Source organism: Eutrigla gurnardus (assembly GCF_963514095.1).
Source record: "Eutrigla gurnardus genome assembly, chromosome: 2".
Lineage (NCBI taxonomy): Eukaryota > Metazoa > Chordata > Actinopteri > Perciformes > Triglidae > Eutrigla > Eutrigla gurnardus.
The window spans coordinates 1,984,807-2,009,158 of record NC_139916.1 but is presented as its reverse complement, the minus strand read 5'-3'; the positions used below and the strand labels follow the sequence as shown (position 1 = coordinate 2,009,158).

Below are 24,352 nucleotides of genomic sequence, written 5' to 3'. Positions count from 1 at the left end.
CACCTCCCGACATATGCAAGATGAAAACGTGCTTTTAGTTGATTAGCATTGAATAACATTGAATTTCCTCCCAAAACCAGAAGGTTGACGATCCGGATCAAAGGATCAAATGTGTGAAAGATTCCCAAAGATTTTTAGGAGATTAAAACACGTTTTCTGCTATAAACTGAATCTAATTTATGTGTTTAAGGCTGAATTTGTTGCTCTTTACCCACAATGCACTGCGGTGTTTCATCACATCAAAGGGACGACCTCGGCTTCATGGGTTACTCGCGTAACTCGAGTTTGCTCGCGTTTACAAATATTGATCAGCTGTTTCTTCAGCTGGAGGAAGACGATGCCGACCAATGGGAGACGCTCGAGCAGCAACGAGTGGGCGGAGCCTACGACTGTTTCATAGACGTGTTCATTACCTTTAACGTTCTTAGAGCTTTGTGATCAGGTTCAAAGTGACCGAGGTCAGATTAAACACACGGTTCGGACCAACACCCTCCAGTGTGAAGCCGTGGTGCAGACACACAATAGGCCCTCTCTCTCTCCCTCTCTCTGTCTGTCTCTGTCTCACTCTCTCCCTCTCTCTCTCCCTCTCTCTCTCCCTCTCCCTCTCTCTCTCTCTCTCTCTCTCTCTCTCTCCCTCTCTCTCTCCCTCTCTCTCTCCCTCTCCCTCTCTCTCTCCCTCCCTCTCTCTCCCTCTCTCTCTCCCTCTCCCTCTCTCTCTCCCTCCCTCTCTCTGTCTCCCTCTCTCCCTCTCTGTCTCTCTCTCCCTCTCTCTCTCTGTCTCTCTCTCCCTCTCTCCCTCTCTCTCTCCCTCTCCCTCTCTCTCTCCCTCCCTCTCTCTGTCTCCCTCTCTCCCTCTCTGTCTCTCTCTCCCTCTCTCTCTCTGTCTCTCTCTCCCTCTCTCCCTCTCTCTCTCCCTCTCCCTCTCTCTCTCCCTCCCTCTCTCTCTCCCTCTCCCTCTCTCTCTCCCTCCCTCTCTCTCCCTCTCTCTCTCTGTCTCCCTCTCTCCCTCTCTGTCTCTGTCTCTCTCCCTCTCCCTCTCTCTCTGTCTCCCTCTCTCCCTCTCTGTCTCTCTCTCCCTCTCTCTCTCTGTCTCTCTCTCCCTCTCTCTCTCCCTCTCCCTCTCTCTCTCCCTCCCTCTCTCTCTCCCTCTCCCTCTCTCTCTCCCTCCCTCTCTCTCCCTCTCTCTCTCTGTCTCTCTCTCCCTCTCTCTCTCTCTCTCTCCCTCCCTCTCTCTCCCTCTCTCTCTCTCTCCCTCTCTCTCTCTCTCCCTCCCTCTCTCCCTCTCTCCCTCCCTCTCTCTCTCTGATGATCAGAATGAAGCCTATTCTTGTGGCTCTCGTACAGATCATGACCTAAAATGGTGACTTCACTTCATCAGCTCCTCTGTGCATCCGAGGAGTCGGCTGGCGGGGGAAAAAACCATAATACACATGTGGAGTACACAGTTGTTTGTAGTATTTGTGTGATGAATACTTCCTGCCCTCGTTGCTAGGCAACAACAGACCGCAGACGCCAGGTATCACATTATGGATCTGAGAGATGCTGCAGCGAGGTCGGAAGTTCCTTAGCAACGGAAAACAAGCGTTGGGCCCGAGCAGAGCGATGCCATCAGCAGGCCCGAGGGGAGCCGTCCCTCCGGGTGGACATCTTTCCACTCCGCCGCCGCCGTCGGCGTGTCAACAGCCGCTACGTGCTACGTGCTACGTGCTACAAGCCGCGGACCGAACACATCAACAGGCAGGAAGTGTTCTGTTAGATATCAGCAGTTTCACTGAGGCGAGCTCCGTTTGTGTGCAGATACTTACTTAAACTTTATACTGTTGAATCACCTCTACACCCCCCCCCCCCCCCCCCCCATGTTCAACAGCAGGAAAACAACAGCTTGCCCCCCCCATGTTCAACAGCAGGAAAACAACAGCTTGCCCCCCCCCCATGTTCAACAGCAGGAAAACAACAGCTTGCCCCCCCCCCCATGTTCAACAGCAGGAAAACAACAGCTTGCCCCCCCCCCCCCATGTGGATTAATTAGACTGATGCAGCGATTGCTGTCTGTGTGACACCGAGTAGACCCTTAGGAGGACCTGAGGGACCGGGTGTTGGGTTACCGGGTGAAGGGCTCGGCAGGGCAGCAGACCGGGGAGGTGACGACATCATGGCTCGATGAGGGAGGGGGGGGGGGGGGGGGGGCAGCAATCAAACACCCCGAAAATGAGATTTGCCTTCAGCACCAGACGGATGGAATCTGCTGCTGGAGAACAAAGAGGATTCTCAGAGCTCCACCGGACAGAATTCAAATTCTAGTCGTGATAACGGCGTCGGACTATCAGACCAGGAGATAAAGCCGGGTCCCACAGACAAACGCTCATCTGTCCACGGAGGCATCACTGAACCGTCCTCTGGCCTTCACCTACAACAAAACTACACAAAAGACTACAAATAGACACAAAAAGACTACAAAGAGAGCAAAACAGCTCCAAAGAGACTCACAAGAGTATGAAGAGGCAAAACGACCATATAAAGACACAAAGAAGCTACAAGGAGATGGAGGAGGTGGTCGTTTTATAACCCAATCACAATAAACAATAATCTGACAGATTAAAACTCTCAATCTAACGATATACTTAGAGGAGGAGCAGGAAGGACAAAGAAGGACTTTATGTTAAAGCAACAAAAAAGTCTCCGGCTTGTCTCCACTCAAAGCTTTAAAACTCACAAGTGGCTGAAGGGGGGGGGGTTCTCACCTCAAACACAAACAGGCCTTTCATGCAAAAACATGAACAACAGTTGGATTACGTCGCCACCCTCAGTCCAAACTGTGAACTGCAGTCAACTGCTCGTCCTGGAGTCTGTTGAGGCTGGAGATTCCTCTGATGTGAATGTGGGTTTATTCCCACGGAGGAACACCAGACTAATTCATCCCTCTCCCCCCCCTCTACCTCCCTCCCCCCTCTCCCCCTCCCCCCTCTACCTCCCACCACCTCTCTCCCCCCCCTCCCCCCTCTACCTCCCCCCCCCCCCCCCCAGCCGTCTACATCCTCCTCGGGGCCGGTGGGCTGATGATGGTCGTCGGGTTCTTCGGGTGTTTCGGGGCCGTTCGTGAGTCTCAGTGTCTTCTGGCATCGGTGAGTCGAGACAGCCTTTATGAGTTTTTATGCCTCTTCTCTCATATCTTAAACATATTCATAATGTGTGACACCAGCACAATGATATGGATATTATATCTAAATCATTTCCTGCTAATTTTAGGAAATATCTATGTCCAAATTATTGAAGGGAGGGAATAAAGTTTGATTGTAATATTGGTAAAAATAAACTCCAATATTACAATTAATTGCAAGAGTATTTTAGTGAGTTCACAGGAGGAACGTGAAAATAAATAATCAACTCATACAAGAATAATTGAAATGCACTTCCATAGAAATATAAAGTAGGAACCAAATATCAAATAACTTCTCTCCAGTGTTATAAAATCAAGAGGAAGCATCGACCCGTTTAAATGAAGTGTATCCAGTTCTTCTGTATAATAATAACAATAATAACAATAACAATAATAATAATACTAATAATAATACATGTATTTAGTCAGTATGAAGCAGTATTGATCCTCTCTGCTTCTCGGCAGTTCTTCGCGTGTCTTCTGATCATCTTCGGAGCAGAGATCGCTGCCGGTGTGTTTGGATTCATAAACAAGGAACAGGTAAAACACCTTTTTTCAAATTAAAAACATCATAAAGTGACGCATCTTTTCTCTAAATTGTCGTCTTCTCCCGACGACAGATCGTGGAGGAAGTCCAGAAGTTCTACAGCAGCTCCGTCACCGACGTCTCCAACGGCAACGGCACCGCGGTCGCTTTGATTTACCACAAAACTGTGAGTGTCGTCGAGTTTCACCTCGTTTTTGTGAATTTACTTCTTTGTTTCTCTGCTTGCTCATTTTACTGGTTATTTATCCGGCAGCTGAACTGTTGTGGCGGATCCTCGTCAGAGATGTCCAGCACACTTTGTGCAGAAGCCGAGGAGGGCACCCAGGTAACCCTGCTATGACATGTAACACCCACATGGTGGCGCTGTAGAGCCCATTACACAGAGTGACTGTAGTATTAAAGGTTGAGTCCTTGACTCCACTCAGAAACGTATATTACTTAAATCCTCGTTAACACAGTAATGAACACATTAAATACTCTGACATAAATAAATGTCATCTGTTGCCGTGGCAGGATGTAAACACCTCGTCCAATCAGAAAAGCCGGGTCAGAGAACATGATTGGACGTCCTGTCTGTCTGTCGATACTTCCTGATTGCACTCTGCCAATCTAGAGCGTTCGTTTGGCGTTCTGGGGGCGTGGCTTAGAACAGAGGTCTGAAAGAAGGGGGCGGGACTTATTCCGTTCGGTGATGCGTTCAAAGTCTCCGTGTTTTTTCCAAATGACCTACTCTGCCTTTAAGTATGGTGTTGGATCATCTACTAACAACCTGTATTTGATGAATGTCTGTAGGACTGTCTCTCTGCCATAACGCACTTCTTCGATGAGAAGCTTCACGTTATCGGATACATCGGCATCGGGATCGCAGGAGTCATGGTATGTAAACAAGGAGGTCACCATCGTTACGTAAACAAGGAGGTCACCATCGTTATGGAAACAAGGAGGTCACCATCGTCTCACCATTAAATGTCTTTCACCCAAAATCTAACATGTCTTGTTGCAGATCGTCGGGATGATCTTCAGTATGGTGCTGTGTTGTGCCATCAGGAACAACAGGGAGGTTATATAGTCCCAGTCCTCCCAGTCCTCCCAGTCCTCCCAGTCCTCCTAGTCCCAGTCCTCCCAGTCCTCCCAGTCCTCCCAGTCCTCTTAGTACTTCTAGTCCTCCCAGTCCTCCCAGTCCTCCTAGTCCTCCCAGTCCTCTTAGTACTTCTAGTCCTCCCAGTCCTCCCAGTCCTCCTAGTCCTCCCAGTCCTCCCAGTCCTCTTAGTCCTCTTAGTCCTCCCAGTCCTCCCAGTCCTCCTAGTCCTCCTAGTCCTCCCAGTCCTCCCAGTCCTCTTAGTACTTCTAGTCCTCCCAGTCCTCCCAGTCCTCCTAGTCCTCCCAGTCCTCTTAGTACTTCTAGTCCTCCCAGTCCTCCCAGTCCTCCTAGTCCTCCCAGTCCTCCCAGTCCTCTTAGTCCTCTTAGTCCTCCCAGTCCTCCCAGTCCTCCTAGTCCTCCTAGTCCTCCCAGTCCTCCTAGTCCTCCCAGTCCTCCCAGTCCTCCCAGTCCTCCTAGTCCCAGTCCTCCTAGTCCTCCCAGTCGTCCCAGTCCTCCCAGTCCTCCTAGTCCTCCCAGTCCTCCCAGTCCTCCTAGTCCTCCCAGTCCTCCTAGTCCTTCTAGTCATCCCAGTCCTCCTAGTCATCCCAGTCCTCCCAGTCCTCCTAGTCCTTCTAGTCCTCCCAGTCCTCCCAGTCCTTCTAGTCCCAGTCCTCCCAGTCCTCCTAGTCCTTCTAGTCCTCCCAGTCCTCCCAGTCCTTCTAGTCCCAGTCCTCCCAGTCCTCCTAGTCCTCTTAGTCCTCCCAGTCCTCCCAGTCCTCCTAGTCCCAGTCCTCCCAGTCCTCCCAGTCCTCCCAGTCCTCCCAGTCCTCAACACGATACGCTGGATCGTCTCTGGACTCCACCAGCCCTGGAAGTGTCCTCCTCTGCTCTCTTTTTTAAACGTAACACATTCTCTGCTTCCTGTTCTAACGTCTCTGTCGGATCATGAACGCCTTCTTTGACTCCAGAATGTGGCGACTGCTGTAAATACGGACGGCTGCTCGATGCACCTCGGCTCTTAACCTTATTTATCCTGCGTTCACGTGTGATCAACACTAGCGTTGTGTGCTTGAGTGTTTTTTGAGGACTAGCCCACCTTTGCAGAGTAGATTTCCCATCATGTGCCTACGGAGTCACACTAAACCGGCGTCCAGCTGTTACTTTGTGATTTGGAAATGTTCTTGAAAGCACAAGAGATACGATATCAAGCCAAAGGGTTTGGGGTCTGATGATAAACCTGCTCTCTAAAAAAAAGAAAGAAAAGGTCACCAATAAAAACGCCTTCAGCTGTGTGTGAACTGTAACAGTGAGCTAGTTTTTTTGCAAAAACTTGTGTGAATTATTTTGGATGTAAATTTTGTTGGTTTTTGCCAATAAGATGCAGATTATAATGTAGTTCATGTCATACCGTTAACCATGATAATAATAATAAATCAATACTGGGTGCTTTTATTGATGCATCGTCTTTTAACGGTCTGAAGAACAGGTTTGCTTGTCGTGAGGCATTTGTTAGAAGAGCAGCATTGTTGCATAACTAATGTAAATTAGTTAAGTAATACTGGGAGTTACACAATAGAGCAGTGACATAAACGGGCCCAGGACTCTGAATACTATTACACTGACTTAAAAGTTGTACTCCGTAACATTTTCATCTATTTAATTGTGTTTAAAGTTCCTATCTATCAAAGAGTGAGTTAAAACAATGGTGGTGGATCATGTGACCCACTAATGAAAGTGACCGCCAACGAGGGGAAACCAGGATCACAACTGATGTCATACAGTCGACACTGTTGGGTTTCTAGAGGAACTCTGGGAGATGAAGTCCCAGAGGCTCATCTGCAGTTCCATCTCCTGCCAAAGAGGCCGCTAGAAGCAACGTATCTCACATCTTACAGTACAACTTTAACAAAAGCATCTTAATTAAATGCATGTGTTAAGTTATTATTTAATGTCTTTATTACAAGGACTACACTAGCATTAGCTTAGCACAAGCTAACGAGCGTCTGCACCAAAGCAGCACCTTCATATAAAGAAGAGCTGAACAACATGTTGCTTATCCTCTTCATATAAACATAATAAATCCATGAACACGGAATGAGTACATTGCAAATTTTAATGTATATATTTACACACACACTCATTATATGTACAAATATCACAATACACAAAATATGGTAACAGTCATCTTTCACATGCTCAGTCACGGTAATAATGCCTTTCTGTTGTTACGAAGCACACTTCAGAAATGTTTGCTGTTAAGGCATCATATCAAAATAAAATAAAATATTTTGACCTTCAGGTATGCATAATGTAAAAAGTCTAAACTGGAGGTTATGTGGACAAACACATATATAATGTGCATCTCAAGTTTTTGCAGGTATTATTATACAAAACTGCAGTTCAAACTACTAAACAGCTAATGTCAAGTACATAACAGGACAGTGTGTGGTTTCTGGTCCCATGTCAGGAGGAAGGTTCACCATCAGTGAAATCAAACTTGTACAACGTACAGTTCTGGCTGAAAATCTGTTGAAAATAAAAGATTTAAACAAAAAGATCCATTTGCAATGAATTGAAACGGGAGAAAACAGCAGTGGAAAAAAGGAGAAAAACGTACAAAGTTGCTGCTTTCAGCAATAAAAAAAAAAGTTAAAGTATGGAAAATATGAGAAGTGATAGCATGGAAGAAAACACACAGAAACATAAACTTAAAGGTCCGGTGGCTGCTGGAGCTCGTCCCTCACAGAGGGAAACAGGACTCGGGGACAAAGAAAGAAGAGCACTGCAACCCCGAGTCCTCAGTAAGTGCAAACGTTGGCTCTAGCCTGCTGAATAAGTCAAAGTGTTCACGTGCAACACAGCTGTCAAACCACACGAGATGAAATCAAACAGGTCTTCATGAGCGTTTCTGACCGTCACACACGACCACTTCTTGTGTTTTTCTCTTCGCTGTAAACCGATGGGATGTAGCTGCCACTTGTTCCACCGTCTTCCTGCTCAGAAGGTCCTACGCCTTGTTGCCAGGCAACCAGCATGCCGACGTGCTCTCACGCCAACCGGCTCAGAGGAGAGTTGTCCAGGATGTATTCGCCGACGCCGGCGAAGTACATCACCTGAGCGATGCCGAACAGAGGAGCGATGACCAGAGCTCGACAGCCGGCGCCTTTCAGGAAGGCCGAGGGTCCCTCCCTCCTCAGGATCTTACTGTGGACGACCAAGAGGGCGGAGTTAATGCATGACCATTAAAAACACACAGGAAACGTCATGATGCAACAGTGACTCAGCGTCTTACCTCACACAATCCACAACGCCGTTGTACGTCTCCTCACTGGAGCCTTTGTTCAGTGACTGCAGGCGAGTTTTCACCACTGAAATACAATAAAAACCACATTAGACCAGGTCTTTCAGGCCCAGGAGTTCCATGTATAACAGTCCTCTGTAATGATGGATGGATACAGTCTAATTATGAACATTTGGTAGTTTAGTTGCATAAAAGAAAAAGATCGATATACTATTTTATGGTAATATTTCATGTGGACTCTTTAGTCCATGAGGGGTCTTTGTGTAACTTTGTGTTGAGGAGGGTACAAGGGTACAGGACATCAAAGAGCATCTCACCGTCACAGGGGTTGACCACCACGGCGGCGGTCGACCCGGCCAAGCAGCCCGACAGGAAAGCCCAGTAGAAGGGGGACGACTCTCCAGGACCGGGCTGGCCGAGCCGGTTCAGGTTGGCAAACAACGGGAAGTAGACGATGGAGAACGGGACATCCCTGAAGAAGATAAAACACAAGGATTGTTTCAGACTGAGAAAAACCCGGACACCAAGGTAAGCGGTCTAACGAGTGTTTGATTGGAGGTTCACCTCATGAGCGTGGCCCCCAGGCCCTTGTAGAGGCCCTGGATGCCCTGAGTGTGGAGGAGCTCCTTGGCGATCTGCGTGGCCGACACGGCTCGTGGCGCCGACACCACCGTGCCGGAGTTGTAGGAGCGGCTGAGCACCGCGTTGGTGGCCACCAGCTTGGTGGGTGACATCATCACTGGCTTCTGCTGCTGGGCCACTACGGAAGAAAACACACTTATTATTAACACACACACACACGTAATCCATTAACACACATTCACAGGGTTCCTACGGTCAAATTCAAGCATTTCCAGGTGCATTTCCATACTTTTCCAGCCCCTTCCAGCTGTGGTAAACTCCATCTTTGTACCAATCCAATGGTCAGTATTCAGTCTACTTATTATGTCACTTGTTCACCACATTAAATGAGATGTTATTGTCCTCTAAACAACCAACATGATGTTTGGAGACAGCTTTTTACAGAAGGACCACAAATGAAAGGAAAACTAATTCCACTAACAGATCCACAGAAATATAATCACCAACTATTTTCATCATCTGTTCATCATCAAAAGTCATTTTTCATAAAGAAATGTCACAAAATGCTGTTTTCAGTCCCTCAGATATGGAGATCTTCTTTCCTCTGTTCTATCATAGATGTCATCACATACAACACACGTTTATACACCTTTATTCTGAATCTAAACCTTGAAAACACCACAATTCAAGAGTTTTCAAGGACCTGTTTTTAGCCCTGTATTGAATATGAGCGGGCGTCTCACCGTGTCTGCCGGCGTCCTGCAGCTGGATCTTGAGCATCTCCATGGGAGTGGTGACGACCACCTGACACATGCCGGCGCCGCAGCCCGCCAGCATCTCCTTGAACACATTCAGCCCCTTCCTGTTCAAACACAAAGGGATGAAGACGCTGCAGCTGCCAACAGATGTTTAACTAACACGTGAGACGACTTGGGCTTACCCGTCCTTGGAGAGGTGATGCCTGAAGAAGTCGTTAGCGGCGAGCTTGATTGCCTTCTCGGGAGTGACCAACGCCAAGTTTACGGCAGCGCCTGAGAACAAACAAACAGCCCGTCAGCACCGAGTCTCCATCGAGGCGTCATTCAGCACATTCCCTGCCGCTAGCATTACATCACAATGTAATTAAACTACACACAGACAAATGCTCAATTTAATGTAGCTGCAGTCATAATGATGGAGGAGCATTATGTAATTAAAGTCATGACAACAAAAAAGGAAACACTGAGAAACGAGCATGAACACAAGAGAAGAAGGAGGCGGGGGATGAATATCAGCAGGAAGATGCAAAGTAGGTTTATGATCAAAGGACCCACTTTAAGAAAACTACAGGAAAAGAACGTTTCTAATGAAAGTGGGTTAATGACGAGAGAAATGAAGACATGTTGAAATCTGGACTACGATCCGTGTGTGCAGACTTTAAGTTAAACTTCAAAACTGATCTGAGAGACCATTAAAAAAAAAAAAGTCAATAAAATAAGCAGATTTATATTTATATTTCCCCACAGATCAATTTTACAAGATCGCCCCAAAGCCTGCAGGGACACGTCCTGATAGTCCAGAGGAAGAAAGGAGGACAGAAGAGTGAAGAGACACACAAGTAGTTATCAGAGAACAGATGGTAAAACAAACATGTCTGCCTATAGTTTAGATAGAGCAATGTTGTAAGAACCATTAAATGATTTGCCTCCAGCGTGGCTGCGCCTTATCGGCTAGCCTTCAATATCCCAGGGGGACCCAGGTCTGTAATATGAAAAACACAGATGCAAACAAACAGCATTCCGCACAAAAGCAGAGACCCAGAAAGATCTCCAATTTACTCATATTTAAACCATGTCCATTTTAAATTTCCTGTTTGACATTTTAAATAAATCACAACTAAACAGTGTATTTTCTTATGGCGTGAATGCTATTAAAAAAACACCAACTCTGCATGAGAGGGGCTTTGGCCACTTCAATAGGTTTTTTAACCATTTTTCTCACTCATAAACGATATTCCAAAGTAAATCAAGCAATCCATGCAGTCAAACTACACTGAAATGTGAACCAAGGCCTACATTTAAATCCTCTCCGACATGTCGGGAGCCTCACGTTCTTAATGTTCGGGTGTGCAGAGCTCTTACCTCTGTACATGCCAAAGTATCCCTCTGATCGCACTGTCTTGACAAGGCAGTCCACCCTACAGGGCAAGAAGGGAAGCATTACTGGGCTGAACCATGAAAACAATATACATTTAACAGACATGTAACTACATAAAGAGAGTTAGCGTTAACAGCCCACCCTTCAAAGGCATGCGACGCCTCACTGGAGAGGCATGTGAAAGATGAACAGTCACGGTGGGGAAGAATGTCCTCCTAATCTACACATTCATCACGCTGCCCTGCATCTGTCCCCGTGAGATTAGCAAGAATAACACGAGATTATACACGAGGGGCGTCGACCACCAAACACACACTTACATGCTCTTGTAGACCTGCTGACCCGGTCTCTGATTCTGCAACCTGGTCTTGGCCAAGTCAATGGGAAAGACACACGTGACCCCCACAAGGCCAGCGATACCTCCATTAATGAGCTTGGCTGGGAGACTGGAAGGAGAACACAAACACTTTAATATGGGAATTCATTTTACAATACACTGGAAAACATATAGATTCTGATTTGCTATATCACTGTATATATTTTCATTTAATTAATTGCTGTCAATGATATAATTCTATATGATTAATCAACATATAATAATAGTGAATAAAAAGCAGTCTTACCTGATCTGCTGCTGAGACATGATGACTTGTATAGAAGTGGAAGATAGATGTAAGTGTTCTTCAGTCAGATGAGAGGAGAGTTCTGCAGAGGAAACAGGGGGGGTTGTTACTTCATAAAGAAGAGCGCGGCTGTTATAAGCATGTCGCTGGCCCCGCCCACCATCCCTCCCACGCAGAGAGGCTTTTTAACCCGGCAGTCACGGGACACGTGACGTAGCAGCTGAGCTCCTTGAAACCCGAGTAGTACAACCCGTGGGGCGTGGACTCAACATACCGGAACACCCATACATGGGCATTGACAACTTGCATTCATATTTTTTTTTTTTCATACGGTTGTAACAATGCAGCTGCATTTTGCAGACTTACGTGAAAGGCAGAAAAGAAACCATACAAAACAAAAAAATAATAATAATAAAAAGTGACGCGAATTAAACAAAAAAATGGCGCTACCTTCAATGCAAATCAACGTCAAAGAGCTTCCATTCAATACGAACTTTGACACACGAGTCGCGTTAGAAATGAAGGTATCTGCATTAACGCCATTGCAAAACTATGCTTTTACAAAGTTAGAAATAAAGCGCGTACATGTTTTGGTGCATTCTTGTCTCATAGCGGTCCGGGATTCCTCGGCTAGCTTAGACAGGATGTCCATTCAAAACGAATAACGTCGCTAAAAGTGAACAAACCGGCCATCGCCAACAGCTTAATACTTCCACCTGCCTACTGAATAGTGTAAAGCAATATTAGTACTCACCAGAGGGTAGTCTTAAGTAGTAGTAGTAGTAGCAGTAGTACTTAGTAGTAGTAATGTGAGTGCCGTGTCTGCTTCCGTGAGCCGCCGGTCTGTCTGTGAGTCGCTCTGAGGGAGAGTGGAAATTTCCATTGAGTTCCGCGCGAGGGGCGGGGCCCTTACCATCGAAATGTGACGTCACACCAGCTAACCCAATTGCATCTCTGAATCTTTCCTCTTGTTTCATTGGAGGAGCCCGTCAATGAATCCGCCGGTCCAGCCAATCACACAGCTTTAAAAGACGGTAAACCGGCGATGAAAGAAAAAAAACAAACAAACCGTTTGTTAAAGTTAAACGATATAAATGCTTATTACGGGGAAGACATTTACATTTGTTTTAGATTGTCCCTTAAATGACGTAGGTCTGCTTTTGATGTTTGAGGGTGATCCCAGTCCCCCATTGTTAATCTGCGGGTTAAGTAGTCATAGCATTAAGATCATTCTGGAAAGCCTGTTTGCCTGTGAGATGACGTCACCCTCGGTCTTTGTCACTGCGGGTGGAAAGTTACCAAACACGCTACTGTAATTAAGTGCAATCTTCAGGTAATTGTAATTTACACAAAGTATTGCACAATAAAAAAGATACACATTTTACCTAAAAATCACATGACTATTAGATTATATATTATTTTAGCTCCCTCTTTGCATCCCCACATATTAACGCATTCGTTTTTTAACTGCATACTAATACAAACTTTATTAAAGGTATGTTTTAAATGCAGGACTTGTTTTTTTTAATTATTAATTTAATCTTTAAATTGTGTTCTGACGGCAATCACAACCACTTTGTGTGCGTGTACGAGGAATTAGACAAAGTAAAACAAGAACGACAAAGCTCTCTGCCTTCTGGGTGAAGTTGTCCTTGAGCAAGGCATCGTCCTCGCTGGTGTGTTTGTGTGCAAACATGTAAAACAGGGAACTGCCAGGCAACAAGACAAATCCACAAAGTCATGTTTTGTTTGCTTCCAGTTACCTTTGAATTTACATTTAAAGAGTCAGGCATAAAAAAGAGAAGCCGGCCTGTGGCTTCCCCAAAGGTAAATACATAAAAAAGTAAGTCAAACAGGAACACAGGCCTGTCGGATTACATGAAAGGATGATTCCCAGGGTTTTGTCAAACCACCTGGTAAACTGGGTTTGACTTGCAGGTTATCTTGGTGCATCATATGTACATTTACAGGGTGGATGGCTTCAAGGCAAGAGGGCTCTTGTCGGGCTGAAAACTGGTTCATCTGAGATGTTGGTTAGACACATTCCAGTGAACGACCAACGTGCCCTCGCATAACTCAAGCTGAGATGTTGTGTAACACGAGGCGCTGCAATTCATTTTCTCCTGACACGCGTCCCTCAGGCAACGCTGTTGCTTTTCCCAAGAGCTTCTTTTTGATCCGTTTCTCTCGTATCTAAATCTAAGCGAATCAGGAACCAGATGATCAACTTCACACTGACATTCATGACAAACCCTGTGGATGCCAACAGAGGAACAGTCACTTCAGTTGACTTCTCCTGCAGGCTGCAAGATGGAAAACTACAGTCAGTTACTAGTAAAAACCTAGGAGATTCATGAACATTCACAGTAGGGGTGTGTACGCTCTCACACTGTTTTTATCTAAACAATCCTGTTACAATGATTGCAACTCCCTTCTGTTGTGTGATTAAAGCAAACTGAACTTAAACAGCCATGAATAGTCATAATGTGAATATGTTGCAGCACCTAATAGCTTAATGCTAACACAGATTAGCATGTAAGCATGCTGGGATATGCTCATCCACGCACACGAGATACGGCTGCAAATGACGGGAATGCCATTAGTTGTTCATTCAAAGTAATGGACAATTGCATTTTTTTAGCCGATGGTGGCGCTAGAGGAAAGGCGAGGGCATGACATCATCATCAGGACACATCGTCCTGGTCGTTCATGGTCCCCAAAAAAGTGGGGACCATGAACGCATGTGCTTAATCCATCCAATAGATATTTTCTTGGACAAATAACAGAGAGTTGAGATATCAAATAATCAAATCTGGCGTTTTTTCCCGTTAAATAAACATAACACTAACAGACCGCGTGGTTTGTCTGAATGAAAAGCACGATCGGTATGTGGAGACCACACGGCCGGCTCTCGGACCGCTGATGTCGGCAAATTCCATCCCATCCATGCTCCTCCTTTTTTCAAAACACCACCACACGGGGAATTTCAGCTGCACAATTCAAACCATTGTGCCACCACACCAGTCTGATGGTGTTAGTGTGACATCAGGTCAACTCATCATATAAAAGGTATATAATAGTATAATAAGCCTCCAGTTACATGGGCTTATGAGTAAAGCTCGATCACACAGATCTTTGTTCTCAGGGCTTTTGTCTCCTTTCCAGAGTTCAAACCTACAACACAATTATAGATAAACTATTATGAAACCATTCGCTAATAAAACAAACATTTTGTCTCAAGGACAAGAAGAGGTATCAACAGCGACTGACAAAAGACACAAACAATGGACCACAGATCCAGGAGTGGCCATCTTGTCAGCTGACAGTCTGCAAGGTGAAACAGAGTGTCGGGTTGTCAGGAGTTGTACAGGAGCTGTACAGAAGGTTACAGTGACTCAGCGTGTTTCCACACGTCTTCCTCATGCAGCGAGCTGGACCTCGTCTAACCGCCTCAAGGTTCCTAATGTTGATGAATCCCGTCAGGCATCAGTGGCACAAACACTTGATATGGAGAGTAATGCAGACGCTGATCACTCCGTTGACTGATGAGACAGAAGATGATCCGTGCCCTTTCCCTACAGATGAGATTTTTACTGAATCTGAAGAGCGGTCAGAGCTGCAGAACCCAACATATAACACAACATTCACTTCTCATCACCACGGAGACACTTTAATAAAGAGACCGTCACCGACAGAAGAACGCCGATGAGAGAGCAGCATGACGGACGGATCGTACATTTCCCCACTCTGACCTGCATGCTATTAATAAGTGGGCGGGTGACTTCCCGGGTTCCCGGGTTGACATTGTGGAGCGTCAGGACCTCGTGTGTTTGTTATGTGCTACACGGAAAGCTACAGGATGTGATTAAGTCAAGCACAGCTTAGTCAGAGAGCTATTTAGAGACTTGAGCTTTAATTGGGTTGCATTCAGAGTATGCCTGTAACAGTAACAGTAAACACAGTATGCCCCCCCCCCCCCCCCGTTGTAAAGAGAAGCAGAGCAGCAGAACAGACACAATACAACTGGCTGGTACAGTAGGTTCCAGTACAGACAGACATCACTGTCTGCATGACACGCTGAAGGATGGCGCTCGTCTCGTGGTCATGCAGTTTCACGACGGTCCCTTAAACCAGAATCAGAAGGGGGTCATGTAGTCGCTCTGGCCCGGGTACGGGTAGATGCGTCTTACTGGTTTGGTGCACCTGGCTCCGCCCCCCCCGGCCCTGTGTGCACACTCGTTGCTGTCGGTCCTGCAGGAGTCGCAGCGGCAGCTGAGAGCCGCCGGGTAGTTGAAGACGGGGTTGGCGTCGAGCGGGCAGCCGGGCAGCATCGCCGCGCGGTACTCCACCTTGTCGTAGGTGCAGCCTCTCTGGATGAGGAAGCGTGGGCCGACGATGTCCCTGGCGTTGCTGTCCTGCTCACGGAAACACGGCAGTGAAACAGAACACGGTGCATTTCCTTGAGATCACTTTTCTTCATTTACAGGAAAGAAACGGGCTCAAAAAATAGATACATTTCAACAACAAATACATTTCCTTCTGTGACTCGACATAAAAATCAGAGATGAAACCCTAAAGGTTGTACATTGACATTGATTTTCCATTTCATAACTCCATTTACAGTTTTACTTTTTGGTTATGTTAAAAAGATGTAAACATGAAAAGGTTCTGAACATCCATTTTCATCAACTTTCACAACAACGTGATTCTCTTTCAGAACAGCGTTTCTTTCAGTGTTCTTTATCCCACCAGAAGGAAGGAGAACACGCGACGTACGTACCCTGGAGTAGCAAAACCCCATGCAGATGGTGGTGTTGATGGCCACGCAGAAGTCACACTCGGGCCTCTCCACATGCAGGGTGAAGGCAGTGGGCGAACACGAGGGGACGGCCGGGCTGAACAGCAGGAAGAGGAGCCAACAGGTGAACACCGCCGTCTCCATGGTAAGCAATGTTTTGGGGGACCTGAATGGGAAGGAGAGACGAGGAGACAAGCTGAAGAACCAGATGACGGAGGAGGTGAAAGGTGGAGAATCTTAACTATGTCCTGAGTGTGTCCGGGTTCACCTGCTCAGAGGACACCTGCAGGTCTGGTGCTGCTCCGAGTCCGATGCAGGCCTTTTATAATCCAGCTGCATCCATGGGAGCGCTTATCTTCCATCTGTGGGCAGCAGGAAGAACTGACATTTTAGACCATTATGTGGATGACATGAATTAATGAAATCCTCCATGGATGAAGTGCAAATGACCAAGGAAATGAAAGCAATGGATTGTGCATCAGCTGAAAGCTTCTAAGCAACTCTGGATCAAAAACGTGGTCTGGAAACGTTTTCCACCCAGCTTTCGTAAAGAGCCCCTCAAATTTTAACCCGAGTCTCCAAACCGACCTAATCAGTGTCTCATTTGGAGAAAGATTAACTGAAGCACAAACAGACTTCAGAGTACTGAACGTATGTGTTGAAAAGATGCTTTGTTCGTTGGAGGTTACACAGATCTGCAGCAGTCAGCAACGTGCACACGGAATGTTCACAAACAGAAGTCTGGATCCAGAGCAGGTTTATCTCATCGACTCTCTGAGTCAGTAGCACTAAACATGCAGTGGCATTTCTGTCAGGGCTTTGACGGCAGAAGTGAGGAGTCACATTGATGCTGCAGCGGTTTCCTTATCTATATTTTTCTTTAATGATTGTTGAGGGGCTGTCGAAGTCTCTCTGAATCATTACATCATTACATCATAATCTTCTCTTTGTTATAATGGAACATGATTCCCACAGTCAAGTATACTGGACTGATTTCTTTCATTTCAATCACAGCTGGACACTCCTTCTCTAGTTGAGAGTAAATCTATCTAATCCAAGTTACTCACCTTTACAAACATTAACAGTAGGCACTATTTTACATTAACTTTGGACGATTTGACTGGAACTGATGATCTCACAAACGTGACTGGAGTGTTTGACATGCTTCCCCACAGGAGTGATAGTAGAACATGAAGGGTGCGCTACGTAAATATCAGGTTATCACACGACCCAAAGTGACCGCCATAAAGGTGTAACCTTGCATGCATGAATAACCACAACCACAGAAGTTGTGTAAAGACCCCCCCCCCCCTGGATGTGTAACCACAGGATCATCATCTTTTACAACCACTGAAATTATAGCTGACTTCAGTGCCGTGTGTCCTTGATGGATTATTAACTCACGTCGACTAATCTTTATAGTCTGCTGGAAGCATCAGAGTGGCCCAGACTCATCCAGCACCGTGGATCAAGGATCAAGCCGGAGTGATCGCCGAGAGTTCAGCGAAGCCGGAAACACCAGAGGACTCATATTAACTTATTTCTGGATTATTCTCTTCTTCGTTAAAGGTTTGGACTTTAATATGAGTGCAGCCGATTATCACACGTCTCACAGTTGACAGTCTGAAACCTATTCTTCCGGTTGTCTTCAGTGTTAATGTCATTGGTGCAACGACAGTTGGAGTTGAGGACAAATTGGGATTAATTAGAGCAAGAAGAGTTTGTATTTGAACGCACCATGGTTGGTACAGGCGGTCAGGTGGCCACCTTCTCCGTCTGGGATTATGTGGTGTTTGCTGGAACTATTCTGGGCTCGGCCAGCATGGGCCTCTTCCAGGCCATCCGGAGCCGCAAGGAGACCAGCAGCGCCGAGTTCCTGCTGGGCGGACGGCAAATGACGGCCGTGCCGGTGGCCATGTCGCTGGTGGCCAGCTTCATGTCTGGCATCACGGTCATCGGCACGCCAGCCGAGGCGTACCGGTTCGGGACCGCCTTCTGGCTCTTCGGCATCTCCTACACCATCATGTGCACCGTCACCGCCGAGATCTTTGTCCCGCTCTTCTACAGACTGGGGGTCACCAGCGCCTACGAGGTGGGGAAAAACATCAGACTGTAAATGATTAGAAAAGGTACAAAGGCTGCTCGGACGGTGCTGCGTCAAATAATAATTGCAAATGATAAAATGATAAGACCAATAACGTGTTTGCTTTATAATGGACTTTTACGAGTTGATGTGGAATCATACTTCCAGTAAAGTTGAGTCATCTAAAGGCTGCACAGAATCCAACCGTTATAAAAGCATGTTTAATATAATAATAATAATAAAGACTTTAATATGTTGTGAATGTGGATTTATAAGCTAAATCATCCTTTACTGATGTCTGATTGGTTTCCCTTTCATCCCTAGTACCTCGAGATGCGCTTCAACCGGCCCATCCGGATAATTGGGACGTCCATGTACATCGTGCAGACGGTAACTAATATTCAACTCCCTTTCAGATTTAGATTACAAAACAAAAGTGCGGAACAAGCGTCCATAGTTAACATGGAGAAAGATGAATATGAACCACATGTTGTGTTTCCATCCAATCAACTAATGGCGGCATCGTTCCTCAGGCGCTGTACACCGGTTTGGTCATCTACGCTCCAGCTCTGGCACTCAATCAAAGTGAGTCTTTACACGCTTCTTCTGCAACGATTCTGAATAAACTGGGTTTGTGTGAGGCTTTAGTCTTCCAAAGGGAACTGTGTTATTGTTGCTTTTTGATTGGTCCCTCGTTGTTATGGGATACAGCCGTGTCTCTCCATTAATACACCCTCTCAGAGCGCTTATGAAGACTTTCTACCGAAACTGTTACATGATGTCAAGTCAAACTCTTTAGAAGTGCTAACGGAGCGTTTCTTTGTGTTCCTCAGTCACAGGCCTTCATCTGTGGGGCGTCCTGGTGGCGACGGGAGCAGTGTGCATCGTCTACTGCACTTTGGTTGGTGTCGAGCAACACAAGCATTACGTTTTCTGTTGAATTAATGTGCATCACAGAGTATATAAGAGCAGTATCATCATCTACATGTTAGTTTGTGGTTATATAAACGGTCTGATCTGCTGATGAAACCAGATTCTCTGCATGATCATGTATAATTGTACACATTTTAACATCACGGTGAGCCTCGGCTGGCCCTACATTGGAGATACAAAAGTACTTGTACATGATGAGCGGTTTTGTTCCAGGGCGGTCTGAAAGCAGTGATCTGGACCGACGTGCTGCAGATGGTGATCATGCTGGCAGGCTTCGTGGCCGTTATAGCTCGAGGAGCAGTGCTGCAAGGAGGCCTGGGGAAGGTTTGGGGGGACGCCGCCCAGGGAGGCCGGCTGGAAACGTTTGAGTGAGTGAACGCTGCAGCGCCGTGTCACACCGGGACTGTTGTAGTAACCATAACGACACCACATGGGTGAGGCTTTGTGAATCAGATCAGTGGCTCTTGAGTGATTGCTCTAATTACACGGTGAAGGTGACGTTCCCCGGAAACGCTTCTGCACACATTTTGGTAGAAAACTAAATCTCAGTTTGTTTTCTCACAGTTTTGACCTCGATCCTCTGAAGCGACACACATTCTGGACTATAGTAGTGGGCGGCAGCGTCATGTGGGTGTCTATCTACTCCATCAACCAGTCACAGGTGCAGCGCTACGTCTCCTGTAAAACCCTGGGCCACGCCAAGATGTGAGCATTCCTGCAAAAGCACCGCACACAGTACACTGTTGACTGAGAGCCAGGGCCCCTGCACTGACACGTCTCTTTGGCCCGCAGGTCTTTGTACCTGAACATGGTTGGCCTGTGGGTAACTGTGAGTCTGGCTGTGTTTTCTGGTCTCATCATGTACTCCATTTACAAGAACTGTGACCCGTATACCAACGGGGACATAAGCACCCCGGACCAGGTAACTGCAGCTGCAGTCGTGTCTGCACGCCATGCCGCAGGTTATGTAACAAGCGGCGTTGTTAAAAAATGACTTGTATGTGCAAACCAGCTGCTGCCCTACCTTGTGATGGATATTCTGGCTGTCTACCCTGGAGTCCCTGGCTTGTTTGTGGCCGCTGCATACAGTGGCACCCTTAGGTGAGACCTGAGACAAGGAAAATATATTGTTTTTGAAATCACAGTCACAAAACTAGCTTGTATATGAGATACAGGAATGAGCCGGCAGTACCTGGGTCGCGTTGCTTTGTGAGAAAAGTCCACGTCATTGTTCCACTGATGATTGAACAAATTGTGTTTACGGTTTAACACTGCCATCTGCATGCACCCTGAGATGAATCCTGTCATGTATAATCTGCCCTTTAAAAGCTTCCTGTTGCATATTTTGCAGCACCGTGTCTTCCAGCATAAACGCCCTCGTCGCCGTGACCACGGAGGACTTTATTCTTCCATGGAGGAAAAACCTTACAGAGAAACAGGTGACCTGGATGAACATGGGCCTGAGTGAGTCGGTTTTTTTTTTCAGATCCCCATTAGCTTCCACAGCTGTGGTGGTGAATCTTCCTGGGGTCCACATGGAATATAAAACATTACACAGACATATAAACATACATACAGTCAACAGAAGTCAGAAACACTGTATATGCAACACTTAAACACACTGTACAAACACGGTTAACCTTTCAGGACAAAAAACAAGTCCATTGTAGGAAGAGAGTGAGTTTTAAAACTGACAATATGCAATAAATAATCATTTTACTGCAGCATCTCTAACCTTTAACTGCAGCAAGCTTGGAAAGTCATTCATATGGTGTGGATCCCGTCAGTTAAAAAACATAACTCACAGTAACACAAGAATGAGCAGGCATTCAAAAGTGTGAAGTAACGTGACAAACTAATAGCAAGGAAAAAAGAATGCACTTCCTTAAAACCTTTCCATATCACAATACTTCAAGACCTTACGGGACGTTAGGACCATAGATAGCACAAGTAGTCGTCATATAACATGACTCATTGAAGCTCACGGGATAACCATCTTATCTTGTTATTCTTAGGAGTAATTCAGTTCAGTTACAGCACGACGTGATCGGAAACGTGCCAACACACAACATGATAGCTGTGGACAAAGAAGATCAGCAGAACTGTATTTGTTACGGGGGTTCATAATGTACATATGATACTGCAATAATGTACAGTCTTTCATCAGGTAGATTTACTACACAGGCAGGAACATGCAGGTCCTATAAAGCTCCTTTGGGAGGGTAAAATCAGGGGCGTGGCTCCATTAAACCTCAACAAGGTCACAATGTTCTCGTCCATCCCAGTCATAGATGTTAAACAAAGCGGTCCACTTGTAATTATAAAACAACGTAATACCCATTCAGCAACTAGGCAGAAGAAGATGAGGATGGGACGGGCCTTGGTAAGGGGCAGAAAAGTACATCCTGTGTTGCCGTGAGTTTGTCACAAAGAGCCATGACGTGGGACAATATGTGGAAAGGCTTCGTAGACATTGCTTGATTCCCCACTTGGGCAACAACCTGAAGTTTTGGTCTTTCTGACTGCCCTCACCCAAATGTTCAAATGAGGAGAGAAGGGTTGAACTAATTGATCTAATTGAGGGTTTCTGCTAAAACGGACACTTGCCTGTTACGACCCAATGAGCTGCTGGAGGTCTCACATTGCTGATTGAAACGTCTATATAAAAGAAGGATTGCTCAGCCTCCTGCACTGTTGCAACACTCCTCTGGTCTCTGTGTAATGTCTCCTGACAGTCAGTGACTGCATACAGAAATATTTCCCGACTTACATCACTGTCAATGACGAGCAAGAGAAACCTGCAGATACCACGGAGCAGCAAGACTAAATGTATTTTTACCAGAAAGAACTACTTTCTCCTAAAAACTCACCTCAGTCAAATCTACGTATGAAAACTAACTTGTATTATACCATATTATATTAGCCATATATTTGCATCTGCAAGCTCTGTCTGTCAGATCCTTTTTGTTGAAATAATGCTGGTCTTCACATCCCCCAGGTGTATTCTTTGGTACCCTGTGTATCGGGATGGCTGGAGTTGCTTCAGTGATGGGAAGCGTTTTGCAGGTAAACGCCACGCACTAGTCAGCCGTTGCTCTACAGCACCACCAAGAGCCGAATATGAAGAACTACAAGCCTCATCATACATTTCCTGTTTTCAGGCAGCTCTGTCCATATTTGGCATGATCAGCGGGCCCCTTCTTGGTCTTTACCTGCTCGGCATGCTATTCCGTACATCAAACTCAACAGTGAGGAGTTTTCTTTTTGCTTGCACAACTCCAACCTCTGACAAATGACAGAGAACACAACCATGACACAAGCAGTGATGTTTACTTTGCAGGGGGGGCTTGTGGGAATGATCCTGGGTCTGGTGTTGACTCTGTGGGTGGGGATTGGAGGCCAGATTTATCCACAAACAATTGAGAAGACAAATCCTCTGGGAGTCAGTACTGAGGGCTGCAACAGCACAACGAGCCAGAACTACACGACGACGGCCCCGTGGACCAGCGCCGTGACCCTGACCTCGCAGCCCGAGTGAGTCTACTACAGGTCACTCAATGTGCTCCCATACATGCTTCAATGCTAATTCATTATATCCACACGCATAATCAAACTCCAGATATGCTGCACCCAATTCCTCATCTGGACCACGTCAGAAATATATTTTTCTACAGGCTTTAAATGCATTCTAAATAAATTCTGAAAGACAACGGATATGTAGTGATAAAAAGTAGAGATCCAAAGACACTGAATGTAGACTGAATCTGCAGCTCTAATTCACACATATAATCACAAAGAAGTGCTGATCTGATTTCCTGTGTGTCAGTGTGAGGCCTCCTCTGGCCGACTCCTGGTACTCCCTGTCCTACCTCTACTTCTCTCTGCTGGGAACACTGATCACAATGGTGACCGGCCTGCTGGTGAGCATGATCACAGGTGAGACGTCTACTTCTATAACGTCATCTAAATGCACCGTAAAACAGATGGTGCAATATTTCTACATCTCTTTTTTAGGTGGATGCAAGAATGAGAAAATGAACCCCGACCTGTTTGTGAAGATGAGCGACCTGGCCTTCTTCAGCTGCTGCAGGAAACCAGAGGTAGGAGCCGTCAGATGGTTGGTAACAACGTGAGGATTTTGTCATGATGGTAATAGTTTGTTCTCAACCCTCCACAGACATCCGAGGCTCCAGGAAAGGCTGCGACGGACTACCACATGGAGGCCGACAACCCAATATTCACAGACTTTGATGCAATAAGTAAAGACGTTGAAAAAGCCACCAAACTGTAACGCTGCTATTATATAATATTTTTCCTTCAAGGAGACATTGTTGATGTATTGCTGCTACAAAGAACGTGTCTATTTAAGTTGATATGAATTATTGTAAACATGCTGCCTGATTTAAAATACTGAATCATTTTGATTTTATATGAAGGAAGAGCTCGACAACAAGTGGCATGACTAACACCGAACTTTAAAAACATATATTTTCTCCATATTAATCTTCCAGGAAACAGGAAATATAGCCCTGAAATGTTTTGCAACATTTGGTGGAATAAGATAATCCTTTATGTTGGGAGTATTTATCAGAACAATAAATAACACAAGGTCACCTTATCTTCTACCCCACGTGAGCCAGCAGCTCCTGTTTCCTGTTCAGCAGCAATGTGGCAACTTTACTTTTATTGCCCTCTGTTCAGTTGTTCTCCCTGATAGAGCCGCTCTCTGTTCTGAACATTGTCCTCCTTCATTTCATGCTGAAACACACACACTACAACACCGTCTCATAACTAACTATTATATTATAATATTTTATATATATATATATAATAATATATATTACATATTTGTTTTTGAGTATTTGTTTCGGGCCTGGTTATTTTTCTATGTAATGTGCTCTTTATGAAGGTACCTGTATGAATTAGTCACAAATTGTACTTGTTATTAAACATTTTGTACAAAGTTCAAGTGTGTTGACTAAAAACACACGTGCACACATTCAGCAGAGAACTCCAGTGAGTAACATGACCTTTGTATGTTAGTGAGCGGGGAAACAGGCCAATAAACATACATTTACAGTTAGTTAATGCTTTGGGAAAGTAGCTTCTCT

The 24,352-nt window shown here is 45.8% G+C and overlaps 4 protein-coding genes and 1 long non-coding RNA gene across 7 annotated transcripts in view; 2 read left to right on the top strand and 3 right to left on the bottom strand.

Moving 5' to 3' along the window:
- The window catches only part of tspan2a (tetraspanin 2a), an 8,322-nt gene extending 3,410 nt beyond the window's left edge, over nt 1–4,912 (top strand). The window contains exons 3-9 of one of the 2 annotated variants that reach the window (XM_084019823.1): nt 3,025–3,122; nt 3,623–3,697; nt 3,778–3,870; nt 3,958–4,029; nt 4,497–4,580; nt 4,708–4,793; nt 4,854–4,912. In XM_084019823.1, the coding sequence (XP_083875949.1) occupies nt 3,025–3,122; nt 3,623–3,697; nt 3,778–3,870; nt 3,958–4,029; nt 4,497–4,580; nt 4,708–4,773 (488 nt within the window). In that variant the 3' untranslated portion in view covers nt 4,774–4,793; nt 4,854–4,912. Of the gene's footprint in view, nt 1–3,024; nt 3,123–3,622; nt 3,698–3,777; nt 3,871–3,957; nt 4,030–4,496; nt 4,581–4,707; nt 4,813–4,853 lie in introns of those variants that run through there. The other variant, XM_084019822.1, reaches the window with a different exon arrangement.
- Nucleotides 4,913–6,884: 1,972 nt separating this feature from the next.
- Nucleotides 6,885–12,267, bottom strand: slc25a55a (solute carrier family 25 member 55a). The gene is made up of 10 exons (XM_084019811.1): nt 12,182–12,267; nt 11,428–11,509; nt 11,125–11,250; nt 10,789–10,844; nt 9,609–9,699; nt 9,412–9,530; nt 8,651–8,846; nt 8,404–8,558; nt 8,078–8,153; nt 6,885–7,989 (listed from the first exon to the last, which is right to left on the bottom strand). The coding sequence occupies exons 2-10, from the start codon at nt 11,445–11,447 to the stop codon at nt 7,833–7,835; spliced, it is 996 nt and encodes a 331-aa protein (XP_083875937.1). The 5' UTR covers nt 11,448–11,509; nt 12,182–12,267; the 3' UTR covers nt 6,885–7,832.
- Nucleotides 12,268–15,339: 3,072 nt separating this feature from the next.
- Nucleotides 15,340–18,070, bottom strand: tshba (thyroid stimulating hormone subunit beta a). 2 transcript variants are annotated; one of them, XM_084035124.1, is made up of 4 exons: nt 17,963–18,070; nt 16,494–16,587; nt 16,208–16,391; nt 15,340–15,842 (listed from the first exon to the last, which is right to left on the bottom strand). In XM_084035124.1, the coding sequence occupies exons 2-4, from the start codon at nt 16,562–16,564 to the stop codon at nt 15,564–15,566; spliced, it is 534 nt and encodes a 177-aa protein (XP_083891250.1). In that variant the 5' UTR covers nt 16,565–16,587; nt 17,963–18,070; the 3' UTR covers nt 15,340–15,563. The 2 variants fall into 2 exon arrangements, with proteins under 2 accessions (XP_083891250.1, XP_083891249.1); XM_084035123.1 differs by lacking the exon at nt 17,963–18,070 and having other exon boundaries at nt 16,494–16,712.
- Nucleotides 17,688–24,147, top strand: slc5a8l (solute carrier family 5 member 8, like). Its single transcript, XM_084035108.1, has 16 exons — nt 17,688–17,794; nt 17,878–18,317; nt 18,633–18,698; nt 18,842–18,893; nt 19,142–19,209; nt 19,455–19,609; nt 19,806–19,946; nt 20,034–20,163; nt 20,254–20,342; nt 20,593–20,705; nt 22,240–22,307; nt 22,403–22,489; nt 22,582–22,775; nt 23,068–23,177; nt 23,256–23,341; nt 23,419–24,147. Exons 2-16 carry the CDS (start codon nt 17,964–17,966, stop codon nt 23,530–23,532), a joined length of 1,827 nt encoding a protein of 608 aa, XP_083891234.1. The 5' UTR covers nt 17,688–17,794; nt 17,878–17,963; the 3' UTR covers nt 23,533–24,147.
- On the bottom strand, nt 18,200–20,556 carry LOC311029790. Its single transcript, XR_014598914.1, has 3 exons — nt 20,434–20,556; nt 20,266–20,349; nt 18,200–18,310 (listed from the first exon to the last, which is right to left on the bottom strand). It is a non-coding gene; the product is annotated as an uncharacterized lncRNA (long non-coding RNA).
- Nucleotides 24,148–24,352: the final 205 nt, after the last annotated feature.